This window comes from Aethalodelphis obliquidens, unplaced genomic scaffold (genome assembly GCF_003676395.1).
Source record: "Aethalodelphis obliquidens isolate GAN/ISIS:26980383/991018 unplaced genomic scaffold, ASM367639v1 scaffold4, whole genome shotgun sequence".
NCBI classification, from domain to species: Eukaryota; Metazoa; Chordata; class Mammalia; order Artiodactyla; family Delphinidae; genus Aethalodelphis; species Aethalodelphis obliquidens.
Genome location: NW_020837948.1, coordinates 69,156,961 through 69,177,896, shown reverse-complemented (window position 1 = coordinate 69,177,896; position 20,936 = coordinate 69,156,961). Strand labels below are relative to the sequence as shown.

General features: G+C 38.8%; 1 protein-coding gene across 1 annotated transcript in view; it reads left to right on the top strand.

The window, feature by feature from the left end:
* ZSWIM6 (zinc finger SWIM-type containing 6) overlaps positions 1-20,936 on the top strand; it is a 204,958-nt gene that overhangs the window by 143,358 nt on the left and 40,664 nt on the right. The window contains exons 4-5 of the mRNA XM_027101263.1: positions 4,250-4,398; positions 7,958-8,108. Of these exons, the coding sequence (XP_026957064.1) occupies positions 4,250-4,398; positions 7,958-8,108 (300 nt within the window). The remainder of the gene's footprint in view (positions 1-4,249; positions 4,399-7,957; positions 8,109-20,936) is intronic.

The window sequence follows — 20,936 nt, the reverse complement described above, 5'->3', positions numbered from 1 at the left end:
TGCTCTTCTCCTATGGCATTATGTAAGCAAGGTAGGAGGGTGAATCAAATCCACACACCCTAGCTGGGAGTGAGAGACAAACTGTTTCACTTTTTTCAACAGATAATTTCACTTTCCCTGAAGGCTTGAAACTTTGAAGAGGTAAGCCTCAGTAATAAAATGCTCACAAAGATTAATTATACACTTCTAAAAGTTGTAGCATTTATAATTATAAATATAAATAAGGGTTAAAAAATATGATAGGTTTTAAAACACTTTAATGGATCATTTAATTTACATACACAGGTTCTGGTTCCTGCCCAACTGGGGGAATATCTAATAGCAAATGTATAAATACATGAATTATGATTCTCTTTGCATACCTTCCTCAAAGCTAAATGCTGAGAGGTTTGTCTTTGATTATAGACAGCTGTTAACAAGTAGAAATAAATTTTGCAAATCTACATTTTATACAGGGCTTGGGCAATACTTTACTGCATGTAATCAAGACATGTTAGCATTTAAGTGTTTAAACTTGGGAATTAAAGTTTAATAAATAGGACTCCCCTGGTGGCGCAGTGGTTGGGAATCTGCCTGCCAGTGCAGGGGACATGGATTTGATCCCTGGTCCGGGAGGATCCCACATGCCACGGAGCAACTGGGCCCGTGCGCCACAGCTGCTGAGCCTGTGCGAGCCACAACTACTGAAGCCCGTGCTCCTGGAGCCTGTGCTCCGCAACGAGAGAGGCCACTGCAGTGGGAGGCCCGCACACCGCGGCGAGGAGTAGCTCCCGCTCGCCTCAACTAGAGAAAGCCCGCACACAGCAACAAAGACCCAACACAGCCAAAAATAAATTAAAAAAAAAAAAGTTTAATAAATAAATTTGCTCTTTTGCGAGGGGGTTGTTGTTGTGGACATTAATTTCCTGTTCTATAATGTACAGTGTACATGTCTTTATTCCTAAAATGTTGAGTTGTGTTTAGAGTAAATTTATGTTTTATTTTTCAACTGATTACTTAATTTTTTATTCCTACATTATAGAAGTTTAAGGTTGAGGAAGTGGAGGCCTGTCTTTGTGCAGTTGTGTGTCTGTGTCTGTGAGTCTGTGTCTGTGTCTGTCTTTCTCTAGAATCAAAGGGATGAGCTAGATTAGGGGTTACAGATGTAACCCCAGTGGTTAGTTAACTCTTCACGACGTTGTGTGTCCTTAAATTTTCCTGTAAAAAAGAAACACACTAACAGATCTCAGTATCCTTCCTTAAATTTATCTTTGATTTACAGTTGACTTGACTACTGCTGCCTTGATACCTTCAGGGTTAAACTTGAGCTCCAAGGTTCTGGGATATATTCTTCAGCAGGGGAGAGAAATGGGAGACCGGATTTGGCATTGTGGCTGTGGACACGTCATAACCACTCTGAACCTGTTTCTCCTTCTGTAGAAAGGGGATCATAGCTATACTCACCTCCAGGGGACATTGTGAGAAGAAAATGAGATAGAGCATGTGAGGATACTTTAGCAGTGGTTCCTTTCTGTTAGGGTTCCTTTTCTTGTTAGGGGTGGAATGTATTTATGCCTTTCTCTCTCCCTCTTTTCCCCCGTTCCTCCCAGTACTTGATTGCCTGATAATGGCAAACGCCGGCTAGGTGTTAGGAGGCAGTGGTGAACAGGGCAGATATAATCCTTGCTCTCTGGTAGCTTAAATAACTCCCTACTTGCCTACTCCCTACTTGGAACAGCTTTCTCTGCCTTCTGGAAGAGCCAGTCTCTCCTGCTCTTCCTAATAGGCTACTCGTTCCCGTTGCTATCCTTCCTCATTCTCTTGCCCAGCCTTTAAGTGTTGGCCTTCCTTAGGGTTCCATCTTAGACGCTCTCTTTACCCTGTATTGCGTCCCATAGTATATCCAGCTCCCTACTTGAAATCCTGTCCCCTCTTCTTGACCAGCTATCTCAGAGGTACTTGAAATTCACCATGTCTAAAACTGAACTCATGGACTTTCCTGGCAGTGCAGTGGTTAAGACTCCACATTTCCACTGTAGGGAGTGTGGGTTCAATCCCTGGTCAGGGAACTAATATCCTGCATTCTGCGCGGTGCGGCCAAAAATTTTTTTAAAGAAATAATAATAATAAAAATAAAATTGAGCTTATGATCTAAACAGTGCCCCTCCCTCCCCCAAAACTGATCCTGCTCTGGTGGTCTGTGTGTCAGTGAGTTGTCCAGTATTTCGTCCAGTTGTTTAATCCAGAAAACCATGTCTCTCTCAGCCCCCTGATCGCCCATATCTCATGTATCTACTTCTTCACCAAGTCCTTTTGCTTTTATATCCTAAATTTCTGTCAGGTTCTCCATTTCTGTTCTCACTGATGTTCTGTTCTCACTGAAGAGTATTCCATTCTTCCACTTCGGATAACCTTGTCGTGAATTCCCATTCATTACTTTTAGGGAGAAAAACTAAGCTCCTCACTTGTCGGGGCTCTCTGGCCTGGCAAGAGTTGTCCCTTCTCTTCCCCAGAGTTGCCTTGTATTGCTCTTCTTCCTTATCATCTACTTTTGAGTTGCATGGACATGGACTATCTTTTGTTTCATCCACGTACCATGTTCCTTTATGCCTGAGACCTCTGCCTAAGCTCTTAGTCTCACATGCAGACCCAGTGCTTCCTTTTCCTGCCTTAATTTATCTTCTAATCTATTTAAGGCAGATCTCAGCTCAAATTCCATTTCCTCAAGGTATGCTTATTCTGCCAATTCAAGGCCGGGTCAGAGCTCTCTGATACGATCTCCTGGCACTTTGTCCTCTTCTATAAACAATTAGTTCATTTATTATTATATATTTGTATGTGTGATTATTACATTTGATATTTATTTCACATACTTAAAACAGTGTTTCTCATATAGTGGATTGCAACCCATTATACATTATGAAATCAGTTTTAAAAATTATGACAAGCCTTTAAAAAAAATGAAATAGTATAGAAAATATCAGACCTCTTCACTTACAATAAGGGTATTTTTTCATCATACCTTTGCTTCAGATTAATAAATAGGTGTGATCATATAAGTGTGCAGATACACAGATGTATTGAGTATGATATAAATTATATTTCTTATTGTGGGTCTCAGTCAAAAAAGTTTGAAAGCCACTGAACTAGGTGGTAAATTCTGTGAGGAGAGGAATTCTCTTTTGTACCCCAGTCCATCCCCAAGTCTAGCAGAGGGCACTCACTCAGTAAATATGTCGGCTGAATGAATGAAAGCACATTTTTTCAGGGAGGTTCACAGACCCATTGTCTTCCTCCTAGGGATTAATGGACCCTGGTTCTAAGCACATGTTAGTGATTATTTCCCCCGCCAGTTGAGTCTGCATTAGATCATTAAAAGAAAAGAAGTGTAGAACCACACCTACACATGTATTTTTTTAAGGGTTGATAAGGCAATGAAACACTATTGAGAAGAGATTTTAGATTTAGTTTTTGTATTACTTACGAATCTTAGGCCTTAAATACCATTTTATTTTATTTTATTAATAAATAATGAAACAATTTTCACCTGCCTAAATATCTGGGTAATTTTTGAGTTTCTAAGGTAGTCTACACACAGGGCTTGTTACATAGCTGTTCTCTTTTATGCGTACTTCAGCAATAAAATATTTACGCAGTTTTGGCAAGGTGATACTACAACCTGGTTTAGTACAACAGCTGCACTGCCTGTTCCCATGTGGCTTGATTTCCCTTTTTAATCTTTGGTTTTCTGCAACTAAAGACTTATGTCAGCATGTAGTTTATACAGCAGCAGATAATGGTGAAAGCTTCTTGAATTAACATAGTAAAGAGAAATACGCTGCTGAGTTTACTTTGTTTCATATTTTTCTGATGTCTCTGAAAAGCATTTTACTAACGTGTCCTACACAGTAGAGCTTTTATAAACATCACATATTTACAATGAGACATTTTTGTGAATTTTTTTTTTCTTTAGGGAACCTGTAAACTCATCTCCAAAGGTATAGTCTCTGATCTTAAAAAAGGGAAACATCTCAGCTCTAAAGTCATCGCCGTTTGGCCTAGCACAAATCAGCAAAGTTCTGGCAATAAAAGAATAATTTTTACATTTATTTTCGGTCATACATTTGTATGTATATTGAAATTGAGATTGGATTAAAAAGTGTTTAGGCAAAAAATACAGAATCTTAATTCTTTTCAAGTTTATTATCAGAGCCCTTTTAGCCCAGCGTTTTTCCTAGCATATGTGTTATTTTTTTCTTTCTATTTCTAGGTGCTCCTGATCCAACAGCAGGTGCTAGTATAGATGATGAAAACTGCTGGCACTTAGATGAAGAGCAGGTTCAAGAACAGGTTAAACTGTTCCTTTCCCAGGGCGGGTACCACGGATCAGGGAAGCAGCTTAATTTGCTCTTTGCAAAGGTATGACTTTTTATTTTTAAAGAAATATTCTAAATATATACATTTATAGAAAGTATATATGATCATGTTTACAATAGGATAAAGGCTTCTTTTTAAATACTTATTTATTTTTTTAAGAACTGGGAATTCCCTGGCGTTCCAGTGGTTAGAACTTGGTGCTTTCATTGCCAGGGCCCAGGTTCAATCCTTGGTTGGGGAACTAAGATCCCACAAGCCATGTGGCATGGCCGGGGTGGGGTGGGGGGAAGAATAGACTAAGTTATTATCAACCATTAGAGACTTCTGTGTTGTAATGCAAGCATTAATTTACTTAGGTGTCTTTAGACAAGATATGGGCCATTTTTGTCTTTCTCAGCTCTTATTAATAAAACGGTGGTAATTTATACAGTTTTGAAAAACTGTTCAGTACTAAAAATAAAATAGCTTAATGTTATTTGAAATGCCATCTTTTCAAGTTTTTTCTTCTTCTAGTTAATTTTCCCAAGTAGAGCATACCTTTGAATATAGTCCTTAAGATGTGCTTTATATAATTAGTTTAATGTTGATATCTTTAAATTAGTTTCAAGAGCATAAACTTTGGAGTCGTACAAACCTGGGTTTAAATCTCAGTTCTCAATCTTATTGAGTGTATGTACCTTGGCAAGTTATTTAAGTCAGTTTCCTCATCTATAAAATTAGCTAATAGTAGCATATCCATTCAAGTTGTTGTGATTATGGTGTTAAATGATAATGGTGTCTAACAGTAGTTGGCCCTTGGTAAATGTTAATTTTCATCACCAAAATTTGATAGCCTAAGAAACAAAGTTATCTTCATTATAAGTTCATTGTGAACAGAAGCTGTGTCTTGCTTTACACAGAACTCTTAGTACCATAAACACATGTCTAAATACTGGATAAAATGCTTTTTAAATAATGTTAAAGCAATGTCTTTTCATTGGGGGTACAGCCATCTTTATAGATAACGTATTCAAATTGGTTTTAAGGGAACAGATAACTGTGTTCATTGATATTTATGTTAAACAACTTCTCTAATATTCATAATACTTAAAAGCTTTTGTAGTTCAGAAGAATTAGAGTAAACTCTGTTACTGCTTATAGCCAAAAGTTAGTGTATTCTGATTAATGAAAACCCTTTAAATGAAGATTTATCCCGGGACTTCCCTGGTGGTTCAGTGGTTAAAACTCCATGCTCCCAGTGCAGGGGGCATGGGCTCAATCCCTGGTCAGGGAACTAAGATCCAGCATGCGCGTGGTGCAACCTTAAAAAAAAAAAAAAGATTTATTCCATATACCATACGTAGATTGCCAATTTTTCAAGAATTTAGATTACAGTAAAAATACATTTAACTCTAAAATTATTTCACATGATTTAATCATTCTTTGGTAATTCATAGGCACTTCAGACTCTTGTAATACTTCACAGTCAACAGTCTGAAAATTAATTACCATTAGGCTGTAATTAATGTATATGTATTTGAGTGTTGGTTAATAGTTCTGGTTTGTATGCTTAATAGTAAAGCATTTATTTTCATTGCTATTGCTAACTGAGTAGTAGGGTAGAAATTTATTAGGAAAATAAATACTAAATTAAATCCATGATATACAGAGGTAATATTAAAGTTTTGGTATATTTAGACACACAGGAAGTATTTCATAGATTCTCTTATCAGCAGAGAGTACACTGTGGCCTAGTGGATGCAATGTGAAAGAGGTATTAGACTGGCCTGCAGTTGCTATTTTTATCCTTCTATATGATGTACACATTGTATATGCCATATGAAGTAAGAGCAACATCTAATTTTGGACATGGCATAACTTCCAGAGTTAAGGCAGATCCGGGTTCTGATTCCAGTAGTTCCTCTTGTCCTTTGGACAAGTTACTTTACTTCTGAGGGATGGCTTTATAATTTGTAGAATGGGGATTATAATCTGGCCTACTTTATATGGTTGTTGTGAAGATTAAAAGGTAAGTATGAATGTAAAACTCTTTAGCAAGATGTCCGATAAATGGCAACTCCATTTCTTTCTCCTTTTTAGTCCTTCTTAAGATGACTCAAAAAACCCTTCTGGAAGCGTACCCTTGTGATTCAGTGCACAAGTACATTTGGGTTCTCTACAAGGCTCAAATTCTGAAGCCTGGTTTGGGGGGAGGGTTCCATTACTCGTCAGGGTACAGGACTGAGGCAGAACCTATTGATCTAGAGGTTTAGGCTGCTTTATTGAAGATCTGCTGTTTCCTCCTTCATGTGGCTTTCACATAGAAAGAATTTTGAATAAAAGGACTCCCCTCTCCTTATCTACTACTTATGACCTTGCTCCACTAATTTTCTACACAGAGAACTGATGTTCAGCTGGGATTCCTATTCATTGAACACATAGCGGTATATACTTTAAGAATGGATGGATTCATTTAGGATTTCCTGTAGAGCAACTTAGCCTTGTGTTTCTTTTCTTGTTTTCTTGTTTATTTGGGAAATGTAACAGAAGAATAATGGACAGAGCTTGAGGTTCCAGCAGAGAAGCCAAGTTAACTTACTAGGTCAGTGGTTATGATTCTGCTTCAAGGATTGCTCATTTGGAGCAAGAGAGTTCTGAACCTACAGCCCTTTACATTTCCTCTTACCATTGCAAAAACAGTCCCATCTGAGTGAATAGAAGTATGCTGTTGCTCTTTACATGGAAATCCTCGGTCAGAAAGAATCTAGTGAAATTACTAATTTACCTCAAAAAATGAAGCACTTGTAGGACTTGTACTTGAATATACTAAAAACCACTGAAAGAGGTTTAAATTGTACAGTTTAAATTGGTGAATTGTATGTATGTGAATTATGTCTCAAAAAAGCTTTTTTTAAAACAATGGAAGGACAGATGCTATTATTATAAACACTATCAGATCAATTTAGAAGATCTCTAAAGAGTTCTCAGTACAGTGCTTTAGACTCTACTACTCTGGTGGTTAAGTGCAATCAGTTAGGGAGTCAGGAAGGTGCCCAATGATTTGTCTTGTTTATTTTGGTATTATTTTTCTGTAGGCTGACAAAAACATTTGGGGGGAAAATTGGGAAGTTACGCAAATTTCTTTTCCTCGTGTGGATTCTAAAACATAATTTTAAAAAATTAATGGTCAGTTCTCTGATTAAATAGCCATTTAGGACAGAGGCTCATTTTTTTTTGTTTGTTTTTTTCTTTTTTTAAGGTTTTGGGGTTTTTTTTCTGATGTGGACCTTTTTTTTTTTTAAGTCTTTATTGAATTTGTTACATTACTGCTTCTGTTTTATATTTTGTTTTTTTGGCCGCGAGGCATGTGGGACCTTAGCTCCCTGACCAGGGATTGAACCCTCACCCCCTGCATTGGAAGGTGAAGTCTTAACCACTGGCCCGCCACGGGAGTCCCTCAGAGGCTCGTTTTTAACAACTTTTGTTTGCTTAAGAAGGATGGTGTGAAGACTTGACCACCACCACCACCCCACCCTCCCTCCCCAAAGAAATAAAGTAGTCTGTCTCTGTACTGCTGTTCATTTTTTAACATTTTTCTGAAGGTCTGCTTTTTCCCCACTAGGTGCGGGAGATGTTGAAGATGAGGGACTCAAACGGGGCCCGAATGTTGACTTTGATAACAGAGCAGTTCATGGCCGACCCTCGTCTGTCACTTTGGAGGCAACAAGGCACTGCAATGACTGACAAATATAGGCAGCTCTGGGATGAGCTGGGTAAGTATAAATTTCCTGATGGATTGCCATTGGGTTGTATGTGGACAAAGACCATGGTTGAATGTTTAAAGAGCATGGTCAGAGTACTGCAGAAGAGAGAGCTACTTTTATATGAACTTGTTGCCATTATACACTGGTTAGAAGAATAGGAAGAATGAGGCATTTGCAGGAACCAATCTTGGCAGTGTTTTTGGGGAATTGTCTGATGTTGAGGAAAGCAAGCACGGGATCTGCTTTTAAATATTTGAAAAAAAAAAAAAAGCTATATTTCAAAACAGGTATTTGGTATAATAGAACTGATTACTTATTTCTAGACTGATACTGTAATCAGTTCAGCTAAAATTTGGCTGTTTTCCCCTTTTGCCCACATTAAAATTATCAAAAGTAGCTTGAATATTCATTTTATTTTTTTTTGTTATTATTGACTTAGATGGACTGTTGATTGTCAGAATGGAAAAGACACTGCAAACTCTAATTTGTATTGCTTCCCAAATCCATGGTGGTAAAGATATAAATATAGCAGGTGGTTGAAAAAAGGAGAAATCTACTACTCATGTTTACTGGGAAGTTTGGGGGGGATGACTCTTGTTACTCTGTGCTCATTGCTAGGGAAATTAATAATGTATTTATCTTGTCTATTAAGAAATCTATATGTGACAAATGGAATTTTTGGCAAATATTTTGTCAATGCCTATATTAGTTTTACGTTATGCATATATTTATTAGAAGATCCTAGTTTCAGTGTAATTGAGTAGTAGAAGTCTTCATACCTTCACCTTCTGTCTTCCTCTTGGCTAATGATGGACCACATCATGCTATTGATCCCATGTCTAGACCAAGAGAGGCTGATGTCTGTGAAGATACTACATGATAATAATGCTTGGAAGGGACCTTTGAGATGAACTGTTTACAGATAAGGAAGCTGAAGTCTGAGGAGGTTAGAAGACTTCCACAAAATGACATAGTGTGACCTAGGGTTGTACAGCAGGTTGGTAGAGAATTGGACACCAAAATTTCCTTTTTCCCATTAATAGGATGTATGTTCAGGAACTGAGCTGTGGATGACAACTCTTGTTTGGTTTGTTGTTTGTTTTTTAACGTGTGTCTGCTATTTGCCAGCTGTTAGATATTTGTTGACCTTTTTCCCTAATATTTTTATTAAGTATCTCGTAATAATCTTAGTACTTCCCTTGGGTCACCTGAAGTAATGCTTAGTGGCCTTCCCCTCAATCAAAATTTAAATCAATCTGTAACTACAGTGGATCCTTTCAATGTATTGGAAGGAAATGTTTGGGGGCCCGGTGTGGTGGTTGGAGAACACAAGTGTAATGCATGGTTTAAACAAAAATTTTTATAGAATACTGAGTGATTTACAAGTAAAGACTCCTCAGTCTTGTAACTCTGTAGTAACTGTTGAATTGACTAGTTGGTTTATGGCAGTAAAAAGGATTAGCATTAAAAAAAAAACTATTATTGGATTAATATTAAATGAATAAAATTTAAAGAGCTTTGGTACTTAAAGAAGCTTAGAATTAACAAATGACTAATTAGAAAGAAAATACCAACTAAATTTTTTGGTTACCAAAAAAAATGTACAAGTGATATAGTTAAATAAAATTTTCAGGGTTTGCCTTTAATCCATTAGTCATATTTCACTTCTGCAAGTTGGCTTTGAAAATTATGTACCTCAGCCCTCAATCAAAAGGATTAATTCTCATTAGGTGGAAGTTTCTACTAGCTAATGCTAGTTATACCCTCTGATGGACTACTTTTCTAGTTATGGACCAGGCTTTAAACAAGTTCTTTGATTTCAGTCCAGGATGAAGAATACATATTCTTGCCCTGTATTTTCTTTTTTCACAGATCACCCTCCCTCCCCCGAACCCAATCATCACTAGACTGCTATAACTTCTCCTACATACTGTGATGGTGAGCAGAGGTCACTTGCCATTTTAATGAATTCTAAGTTCTGTGAAGAATATCATGTAGCAGTAACAATAGTTATCACATCTTAATATTCATTCACCAAAAAAGTTAACTAAAAGTTGCTTCTGGACTTCAAAAGGAAAGAATTTTGCTTCTTAAGAAAATGGGGGAGTTTGACTTTGTGCCCCTGCACAGGGCTCACATTGCTTCAAGGCTCTGCTGTGGAATTAAATGCTGAGCACTGCCAGATGCCAGACATTGAGAAGAGGCTGAGTTTTGTCGGCAAATGGGATCTGCAAGTTAATTGGTGTTTTCTGCAGGCTTCTGGCTGTGAAATGAAATTGGAAGCCCTTTAGCCACATGGATAATACAGGACCTGAATACAAATGTCACATGTCACCATCAGGACCCACTGTGAGACAATAGTGTTCCCACTCCAACACTGCACCATTACAGATCATTTAAATATGGGGATTACATTTAAACTAAAAGCCCCATTTGCCTTTTACTGCAATTTAAATGTCCTCTTAGCAAAAGCTAAGTGACAAATTAAATGAAAAAAGTGCCCACATTTTTAAAGCTGTAATGCAAAACAACCTTTTATTGCTTCTCATGTGCCACGAATGAATCATTATACTTGTCAACCCTAAACCAAGCCATAATTGGAGCAGCTACTGTTATCAGAGTAGGGCCGCTCTGTGACAGCTTAATAAAGCTGAAACTGTTAAATTAAATCGCAGATGCTGAACTCCTTAGCACCGGTAGATTCGATAGGTCCATTTCTGGCAATGGCCAGTACCCCAGGAGAAAAAAAATTCCTGGCATGAAAGCCTTAATCTGATGAAAGTGTACTAGTAAGAGTATCTTAGCCAAGTAACTGCTTCTTGGCAGAGAGATTCAGAGGCATCAGATTGTCAGCCAGATTACAAAATTGTATTTTTTCATAAGATCAGATATCCCCCTCCCCAAGATTTACAACTTTTTGAGTATATGTGATTTATTAAAATTTAAGTAGCGATGTTTCAAAATTAGTTTTAAAAATAACATATATTCATTTAACTCTTTCTTTCTTTCAAATAAAGATACGCATACTTATTTGAGATAGCGAAAGGCCCAATTTCTTTGCCCCATCCTCTAGCTAACAAAGGAAGGATTATGCTCAGTTCTTTTCTAAAATAAATGCCTATGATATTCATTTGGTCTGAGTTAATTTTTCTGATTTACTCCCTGATTTTCATAATGTAGTGTGAAATAGATACAGATGCATACTATTAAGATCCTGTTTAGTGCATCTCATTTACAGATACATTTATCTTGCATGTGAATCAGTTTTTCATATATTAATTTTACTTTCTTTACATCATGTTCATTTTCCCAAACATATGGCAGTCTTCTGAAGATGAGTGGTGTTGTATCATGATCAGCTATAAGAACATGTATATGTTAAAATCGTAAGACAGCCCATTGCAACAGTAAAGGCTGCATATTTGGTAGTGGCTACACATATTTGGTAGAGCTATAGAATACATACCTTTTCAGTTGTGTTCTTTACTCCATGCAGATTTTCTGGAACACGGATCACAGAAATAACCCTTGGATCTCAAGAGTTATTTCAAGCCCAGTGCAGATTGGTGAGCACACCTACTGTTAGCCCTAATGGCTGTCTCTTCAGCACACTTAATTACCGTGGGGGTCTTTAGGGATGAGGGGATATATTGTAACCTCTCATCTGTGTAGATGGTTCTCTTTCCTTAAATGTCTTCCAAGACTGTAATTTTATTTTGCTTCATAAAACTATAGGTTGTGGCTGCCAGTCTATTAAAACCTAATTAAAATGGATGTCATTAGAGGAAACAGTTAAATAAGATTTAATTACAGTTTTAGCACAGGGAAAAATTCTTAAATTTTCATTTTCATAATATGTATTGCATATGTTCCCCCCCCCCCAATTTTAACCACTTTCTCTCTCAGTCAGGTGTTTTGCTCTCTAGCATGTAACATTGTTTCTTTGGGAGAGGCTGGGCTGCCATTGCAAGAGCCTTACTGCTCTGAGATGTGCTCACTCAGTTCACAAGAACAAGGTGGTATCTCTGAGTTCTTTTCAAAGCTTTTGATACAGGTACCTCACTGTGTGGGGGCAGAAATAGCCATAGTTAGATGTTTCTTTCTAGTTTGCATTTCCTTATTAGACAATAGATATAATGTTCCTTGGTAGGGTGCTGGATAGATAGAGTGAGTATAAAGATTCAGGGGACTTGGAATCAGGATAAATCTACATTCAGCAATAGAGAACTTAGCCCACCCACTGGGACCACAGATATTGCAAAGTACTAAAAATTACCTACTCCATGGACCTAGAACCCTGTCCCAGCTATCATTGCAGATACAAGTATTGGCCTCTTTTGCACCCACCCACATTATTCTTGAATAAGGAAGAAAACATATGCTTAAGTCACACATTCAAAATGGTACTGTAAGTAACAGGAGGGCCTTTGTGCACAGCCAGAACTAAGATTCTAGAGGCTCTGCTTTGGAGGTAACTGTGGAGAAATTTCTGGGATATGCCGTCTTACGTCTCCAAAAGCAAAAGGCTTAGTAATTCCCCCCACTGTTTGGAGCCCCTTACTTAGTTTCTATGGTAAGTTCAAACTCAGGCTTTCCACATTTTGAAGTTGATGGTGGCTAGTGAATAGGCTAAGGAGTGACTGCTTCTCATTGAGAACTGGAAAGCATTCCAGTGTAGTTTGCCATATAAGTTGATACGTCTTTGCTAGTGCAATGGAGAAAACAGCAATTCCCAGAGCCCCTTGCAGCAAAAAGATGTCAGTACAGACTTGGAAACTTCCATGTAGCTGTAAGTGTAGTATGTAATCCTAATGAACCACATATCAGGAATTGCTTGTCACCTACCAGTTTGTCTTCCCTGGGTGCAAGGAGAATATAGCTTAACCACTTACACCATTTCTATGCCTTCCTGTTAACACTTCTTTCCAGAAGTCTTGTTGTGGTTTCCCGATCAGTATGTATTAAGCACTTGCTATGTCAAGGAGAATAGATGTATTAAATATTTGATTTTACCGTTGACGATGGTACCGGGCGTATGGAGGGAGTAGAGATACAATCATCAGGAGAAAGGAGAAATTACAACAGGCTTGAATGAACTGCAGAGCGCTTTGATAGAGTAATTTATTCACATATTAGTGAATAAGTAGACTGAACTTAACATGGTTTTACAGGAATGTTCATGGAGGTGAGTTGTAGGGAAGAAGTAGTGAGAATACTACAGAAAGAAGGAATAACATGAATGAAGACAGGGAGAACTCAGTGGGGGAAGGTGAAAAGGTTCAAACTCATTATCCAAAATGTTGTCTTTAAGATTTTCAGTCCAACCTTGTTATTCTTCGTTGTTACTTAACTTCAGGGGGAGGAGGAGGAGAGAGAGTAGACATTACAGGATCTAGATTTTTGCTTTGTTTTATTTTCCATTTTGGTCCAGCTACTAAACATAACGCAGATGCCAACAATTATTTATCAGGCACTATGCTAAGCACTTAATGCATGCATTATTTTATTTAATTCTTAAAACAACCCTGTGAGATAGGTAGTTATTAGCCCCAGTTTTATAGCCAAGAAAACTGAGGTACAAGGAGACCAGATAACTTGCCTAAGGTCACAGCAGCAGAGCAGGAATTTGATCCTATGTGTCAGTGACTTCAGAGACTCAACCACTAAACTAGATACCATCCTCAACTTATTTTAAACGACTAATATGCCTCTCTTCCTGGCGGTCTCTCTCCTCAGAGGAGAACAGGGACAAAGTCAAGCTCACCTAGATGGCAGTAAATCCTGCAAAAGCTTCCTGTCCTGCCATGGGTCCACCCGCCCCATGGTCCCACAGTCCTGACTGCAGTTGTCAGCAGAGCTTACCTAGTCTAGTTGCCCATCTGTGTTCACAGGGGCTCTCTAACTTCAGACTCTGAAAAAACACACTAATGTAGAGTAGCCAAATATATGCTATTGATAGAGAACTGTATTATGTAATAAGTGTATCATAATATACAGATACTACATACTGTAGATGGGGTACATTGAAGTTTTGGTCTCATTTTCCAGTCCCTTCTGTTATGGAGCCAGTGAAAACCCTTAGGTCACTGTCTTTGTCCTGGCCTGTGTTTACCTCCTGTGGTCTGTAGGCTCTGCAGAGCCCCTCCTGCACATGGGCTAGGCCATCCTGCTCTGGGATGGGGTTGTATGCTCCTGTCTCAGCCTCTGTTTTTCCCCTCATTATTCGGAGCTCCCTCTAAATACAGAGGCTTTGTCAATTGTATTGCTCAGGAGGCTTTGCTTCCCTCCAGCACTGTTCTCAGAATGTCTATCTGCTGCTGGGTCCTCATTACTGGGGCCTGGTTTCTTTCTCTGTTGTGTGGTCCTACTGCTATTTGTCTCTTAAAACTGAGACCTCTGTGTTCTTGGGTCAGAGGGCTCTGGGTTCTGTTCTGCTGTGGGGATGGGAAGAGGGGTTTATTCTCTGCTGCTTTAAGTCAGCAGAGTAATTTCTAGTTTGGGTCAGAAGTTAACCAAAAGAGAGAATGCATATTTCTATATGGTGGGCAAATCTACGATAAATACTTCCTGTGTAATACGATCACCCATCCTTCTCTTGACTGCAGCTGCTAGGCCTTCATTATCCATTCAATACCCTGTCTGGGAAATAGTGAAAATCAAGAGAAAAATTAAAAAATACATATTAATAGAAAATAGGAGATTCTCGGGATTAAAAGAGATGTTTACAGATGATTTGATCCTACTTAGCCAATCGGAGACTCTTCATGATATTCATTGTCTAAATTATTTAGGTGTACAATTGAACAATTTTAACAACACTTGGGGATCACCCCTTTGTGTGTTTTCATAAAACTCTTCTAAATATAGACCACGGAGATTTGACTAGGAGTTAAGATGTAATACACTTTAGTGTTCTGTATTATACATGTAGTGTGCTGGTAGCATTGTTTGTACCAAGAATAAATTCCAGTTACTTTCTTTTATGCTGTCTTTCTATTTATAACATGAGTCCATCGGTGGTAGATTTTGTTCTCACATTCGTGGCTAATAGGAAATGTCAGAGCATTGGTATAATGTGTTCTTTTCTTCCTCACAACAATTTCAGAAAATTTCTCTCCTTACTTTGCTCACTATTGCCCTTGCCCTCAAGAAACTGCCACCAAAGGGAAATCTGGCTGGGGGAGTCTCCTTCCTAGAGTGTGGATCTCTAGAGCGTCCCATCGTGGTAGAGCATAGGAGGAGTGAGGGAGTGCAAACGAAGACAGACAGACTGGGGATCATTTCCTTTCACCATTTCTTACCCTGAAGTGGCAGCATACAAAAATTAACGAGGTCTGAGAAGCCTCATTTTAAGCCATCTGCGATTCCCAGGGGCTTCACGGGGAATCAAGGATGCCAGGAGCTAGAATGAAAGAAGTGGAAGCCAAGGGAGGACTGCAGCAGCCACTTAGGCTGTTCTCTGCATGTGCTGGCACCTAGCAAGGTGCTTTGCTAATGTTGTCATGGTTCATTTAAGCTTAGGTGGGCTAATGAGGTCTGGGGAGAACCCAAGGAAAGGAATAATGGTTGTCACTCAGATAGGGAGTTCAGACCCTGCCTCGCAGAGCCCCCCTGGGGTGGGGTGGGAGGGAGAAGAGTGTGGTAGGAGGAGGCAGGGCCTTCTCCTGTCGGTAGAGCGCCTCCTGCCTCTTTACACACTAGGCTTTCCACTAAGATTTCTCTAGGACAAAGGATCCTGAGATTTAAAATACGTGCTTGACAGTGACTGTCTTCAGTAGGCTTTTAAACAGCCACTCATCTTAAGGGTATACCTGAGAACGACTTTTTTATTTATGTGAATAACTTTCCCTTATATATTTTTGGTGGAAGGCAGGCTGGCAAATGATTTGCAGTAGGTGAATCTTTGTGAGGCTGCTGTAAGCTTGTCTGATAACTTCGTAACATTGTTTTTAGTGCTCAAGTTCAAAATTCCTAATTGAAATAAGGATAGGACTCTATGTAAAGTACAGGTGCCATCTGACATTAAATTGCTTGAATGAGCTAGTAGATCTTAGACTGATGAGTTAGACTGATCTTAGGGCTATTTTCTCCGGCTCTGATCTAGAGATGAATTGCCAGGAGTAGTGGCAGTAGTTGTTATGCAAAATGTGGCTCACTCCCTCAATTCTGTGAGCAGCGATAACCTTTGAAATGGAAATCCAAATCTCTGTGATTTTGAGCTATGACCAGCCGAATCTTGTTGACCTCAGGTTGTGCTTCCCAGCCCCTTTTTGGGTAATTTAAGAATTTGAGAATTTGCTTCAGCAAACCTGGAGGAGAGAGAATCATTCATAAATTAGGAATCAGACTTAAGCGATAAACAATCTTGAAATGGCTTAGATTGGAAGCCACAGTCTTCCTTTGTGGATGAGCAAGGGCTGAGGGGGTTCTACGGGAGGAGCCTAAATAGGACACTTGGGTCAAATATAAGCTGGGAACGGGGAGAAAATTCTGTTAGGAGGAATGCTTTCAAAATGCTGCCAAGAGCACAGAAGTCTTAATTCACCTCTCCCCCACCCTGTCTGCTCCCAACACACACACATTTAAAAGATGAGAATATATCCAGCAACCTATTCACCATACATATTGATCATACACAGAAAATGCTCTTTGCTGAACAATTAGGATCCTGTATAGACCAAGTAATGAGAGATTTTTTGTTTGTTTTGAAGCCATTAAACTACTCTCTGTGGTTAATATTAATTGTCTTCTTGTCAGTTGCTGTCTTTATCGGGGCATTTAAACTAATTTCATGGCCATCCTTGTTCGTCCCTGTATTAGTGTCCATTTAATAATCTCACCCTACTTTTTTCCTTCTTGTCTACTAATAGAACATTGAAAGTGATTCATTTTTTAAAAGTTAGTTTTCCAGTAAAGGTGAGAAGAAAAATATGCCTGGCATAGAGTTGGTGCTCAGTAAATACTTGTGAATAAAAAGTGAATGAATAATTGAACTGTAACGCTAGACACTTATTTGGAAGCATTAAGAAGTAAGCATTTTTGGTGTACTGAAAACAGTGATTGAAAGGCATTGATCTTCACTGTGTCATCAGTTTTCCTTTCCTACCCTTCTGGTTTTTCCTACCTTCCTGCCCATGTACCAGGTGAATCTTCACGGATGTCTGTGTACTGAGGAACACACGTGCACACACACAGATGCACACTGAAATATAAACACAGTTTAGGGTATGGAAGGGCAGTGATTCCCCCCTTGCCCTCAGTGCTGCAGGTGATCTATTGCATTAATCAGCTAGCCAGTGGGAAATGCAAGGGAAGTGATTATACTATCATACACAATACAATCAGCATGAAGCACTTGTCAAGACCAATACATCAAAGTTTAATTCAGTGATAGAATGAATTAGAGCAAAATGAAACATTCTGTTCTTCAAGAAACTCAGTACCCATCACAGATTCTTTCTGAACTCTATAGAAAAGTCAGTGTATTAAGAAATTGTTTTTAATGAGTAAAATTGCAGTTCCAATATGACAGAATACTATAAACCCATTTCCTTGGGTTGTTACACACTATAGCTGAAGTGTTTACCTGTCATCAGTATTCTATAATCATAACCATTGGTAGATTCGATTATTTTTGGTAGGGCTCCTGATTATCTGTTGTCCTAAATTAGTTCTCCATGGTAAGTGAAAGGAAGGTTGTTGTACCAGTAGCTCAGGGAAGGACTTATCTGTAAATACGGTGGACAGTAGAGTGCCTTACCAGTACAGCAGGCAGATTAACAAGAACCTACTACTTATAGTACCCTATGGTAGGCACCGCCATTGGGGAGCTTATAATCTAGTTAGAAAACAGAATGTGTAAAAAATAAAAAGCAGCCCAAGTAAGACAACAGAAGAAGTGAGGTTATATAATGTAGGATGTGTTTCAGAAAATTTTGAGGATAGATCTAATATATTTCATACTGTAAGTCACAATTCTGTATCAATTTGTAATATATATTCAAAAGTAATTCCTTACCACACTTAACCAGGCATGTTTTTTCAAAGGGGCAAGTTGCAATAAGTTCTGTCTTAAACAGGATTGTTTCAGTGTTTAGAGCCTACAACTAGAATATAAAGAACAGGGTTCTCGGAGCCAGACGCTCTCTAAGTATGGATTCGGATCCTCATATTCACTAACTGTGTAACCCTGGACAAGTTCCTTATCTTAGATAGAACCCCAGTTTCCTTATCTATAAAAAGGCATAATGAGGATTTTTGAGGCCTAAGAGAAGATAATTTAGATAATATACAACACTTTCTTTCTCATCCCGGAAGTCCTTTGTCTGTGCTGGAAAAGTGGGCCCAATGGGAAGCTTGTAGGAGAGAGACACCCTGAGAACCTGAAGAATATTTTCAGAACTAGATTTATATAGACTTGGAGTCATGACTGTTGGACGAATCATGGCACTGTTTATGAAGACAGTTCAGTTAAGCAGCCAGTGCAGAGCACGTGGGAAATGTTCTTGTAGGTTACCACATTCCTTCTCCTCACTCTTGACTGCCCTTTTGTATCTCAAACTAAGACCCCATTGGTCATTGTGCCTTTTTCTCTTCTTTCTACCTGTCCTGGCTTTCCTTTCCTCCCTCCCTCAAAAAGGAGAAGGGTGGTGAGTGGTGGAGGAGCTGGCTCTGGTCATTTCCTATAGAACCAGGTTCCTAATGAGGTCAGGGTGTTTCTGATGAGCTGTGCATGTTGACCCAGTAGCACTTGAGCTGTGCATGTTGACTCAGTAGCACTGACAAGTCAGATGGGATGGAAAGGCTGCATATTCATTAGATGAGGGCCACAGGTTTGCCTGAAAGGAATATTATCCAGGATATCAGTTAGCTGTTTTGGAATATCTGTGGTTTATTTTCTTTCTTGACCACAAAAAGATGGTTATTCTACTTCGATCTTTTCTCAGAGCCTGGGTAGATGATAACCAGTTGTATGCTGTTTTGCTGAGGGTTCAGCCCTGCTTGACCTAAGTAATCTCAAAAACTCTCTCTTTACAGTGTCCCTGAGGCTTTATTTTGAAATTTCCCCAGAAGTATTTTAGTGAATTAGGAACTAGCATACCAAATTTAAAGTAAAGAGAATGTTTTTACCAGTTAAACGTATTTTCCAAACATGGATTACTAACATATTAAGACTGAATTGTACTGAGAACAATACTATAATTAGGGTCGCAAGTTTTGTGTGGTCTGACCCAAGAAATTGTGTGACTATGGTTTTGCTAGCACAACTAATTCTGCCAGTGATCTTCTATTTGTGACTGCAATTAGGCATTTCATGGCCTCTAAATAAGTATAATTAGTTAATTGGATCATGCATGAAATTCTAGCCTCTTATATAATAGCCTCTGAGAACAAAAATAAATATTATAAATATTATGAATTGTTTTATAACTATGGAACCCTGGGAAATACCAAAAGTGATTGTTTTATACTTTGCCTACTACTATTTCATAAGAATAAACATGATATTAAAAAGTAGAAATTAAATTTTCCATGTGAAAGTCTTCATTTTCCACCTTTGAGACAGAGGGAAAAGGGAGTCACTGGCCTTTCTTCTTCTCACCTTTAGGGAAGGCGGTATTGGTTGCCCTACCCCTTCGTCCCCCACTTCCCACTGCCACTGTCCCTGCGCTGTCTCCAGTAGCATTGTACACATCGTATCTTCTGGAAAATAGGGAGAAGAGTACATTTATAAAGAATTCCAAAGTGTCTTTTATAAAAAATGTCCAGCTTTTATATTAATTACTGAATTGATTTGCATATTAACAAAAACTCATGGGGCTTCCCTGGTGGCGCAGTGGTTGAGAGTCCGCCTGCCGATGCAGGGGACACGGGTTCGTGCCCCGGTCCAGGAAGATCCCACATGCCGCGGAGCGGCTGGGCCCGTGAGCCATGGCCGCTGAGCCTGCGCGTCCAGAGCCTGTGCTCCGCAACGGGAGAGGCCACAACAGTGAAAGGCCCGCGTACCGCAAAAAAAAAAGCTCATGAAGTAGAAAGAACCTTAAGAACAAGTTATATTGATTGTGGGGAATAGCAAGAGGTAGAGAATGGCCAGCTGGTTTATTCAGTCACAAATCATAATGCTCCACCCAGCAATACACCCAGCAGGCAAAGAGCACACTCAGTCACACACGAGTGCATTATCCCAGAAATGCTGATGTGACTCCAGTCTAAGAGGCCTCATATTAGTACATCATCATATTTTCAGAGAAAACAGATTTCTTCTGACTTGAATAATCAATCTTGAATTGTAAGTTGAGCTTTTGATTGTTTATCTGCTGTTTTAATCTGCAGTGAAATTACTTATTTGCTATGCCTGTCAGTTCTGAAAAATACAGAGTTTTCATTTGTTTCATTAGATCTTTTTAGATGGACCTGGGGTAGATTTTTGTTGGATATGTTTCTATTAATATATATGCAACATGTTCTGAGTATATAAGAGTAGGTGGTTAAATAAAGTACAGGGTTTATTAGCTGTACGTTTAGGGTACTTCATAATTTTCAACAGTAATATACCATTTGTATTATACTGCTGAAATATGAGGGAACGGATCAGTGATTCTGTCAAAAGACTAAAATCATTGATCTTAGAATTCATATATGCTGACTGTACATAGGAAGCCTCACTTACAGAGGTACTTTTTGACCACGTATCTAGGCAGAAGGCTAAACACCATAGTGTTTAAGAGTGTTAGTTTGAGGGGGGATCATGGGCCTTGGTAACAAATCTTGGCTGCCATCTTTAATAGCAGCACAACATTTCTACATGTCTCTGAACCTCAGTTTCCTTATTTGTAA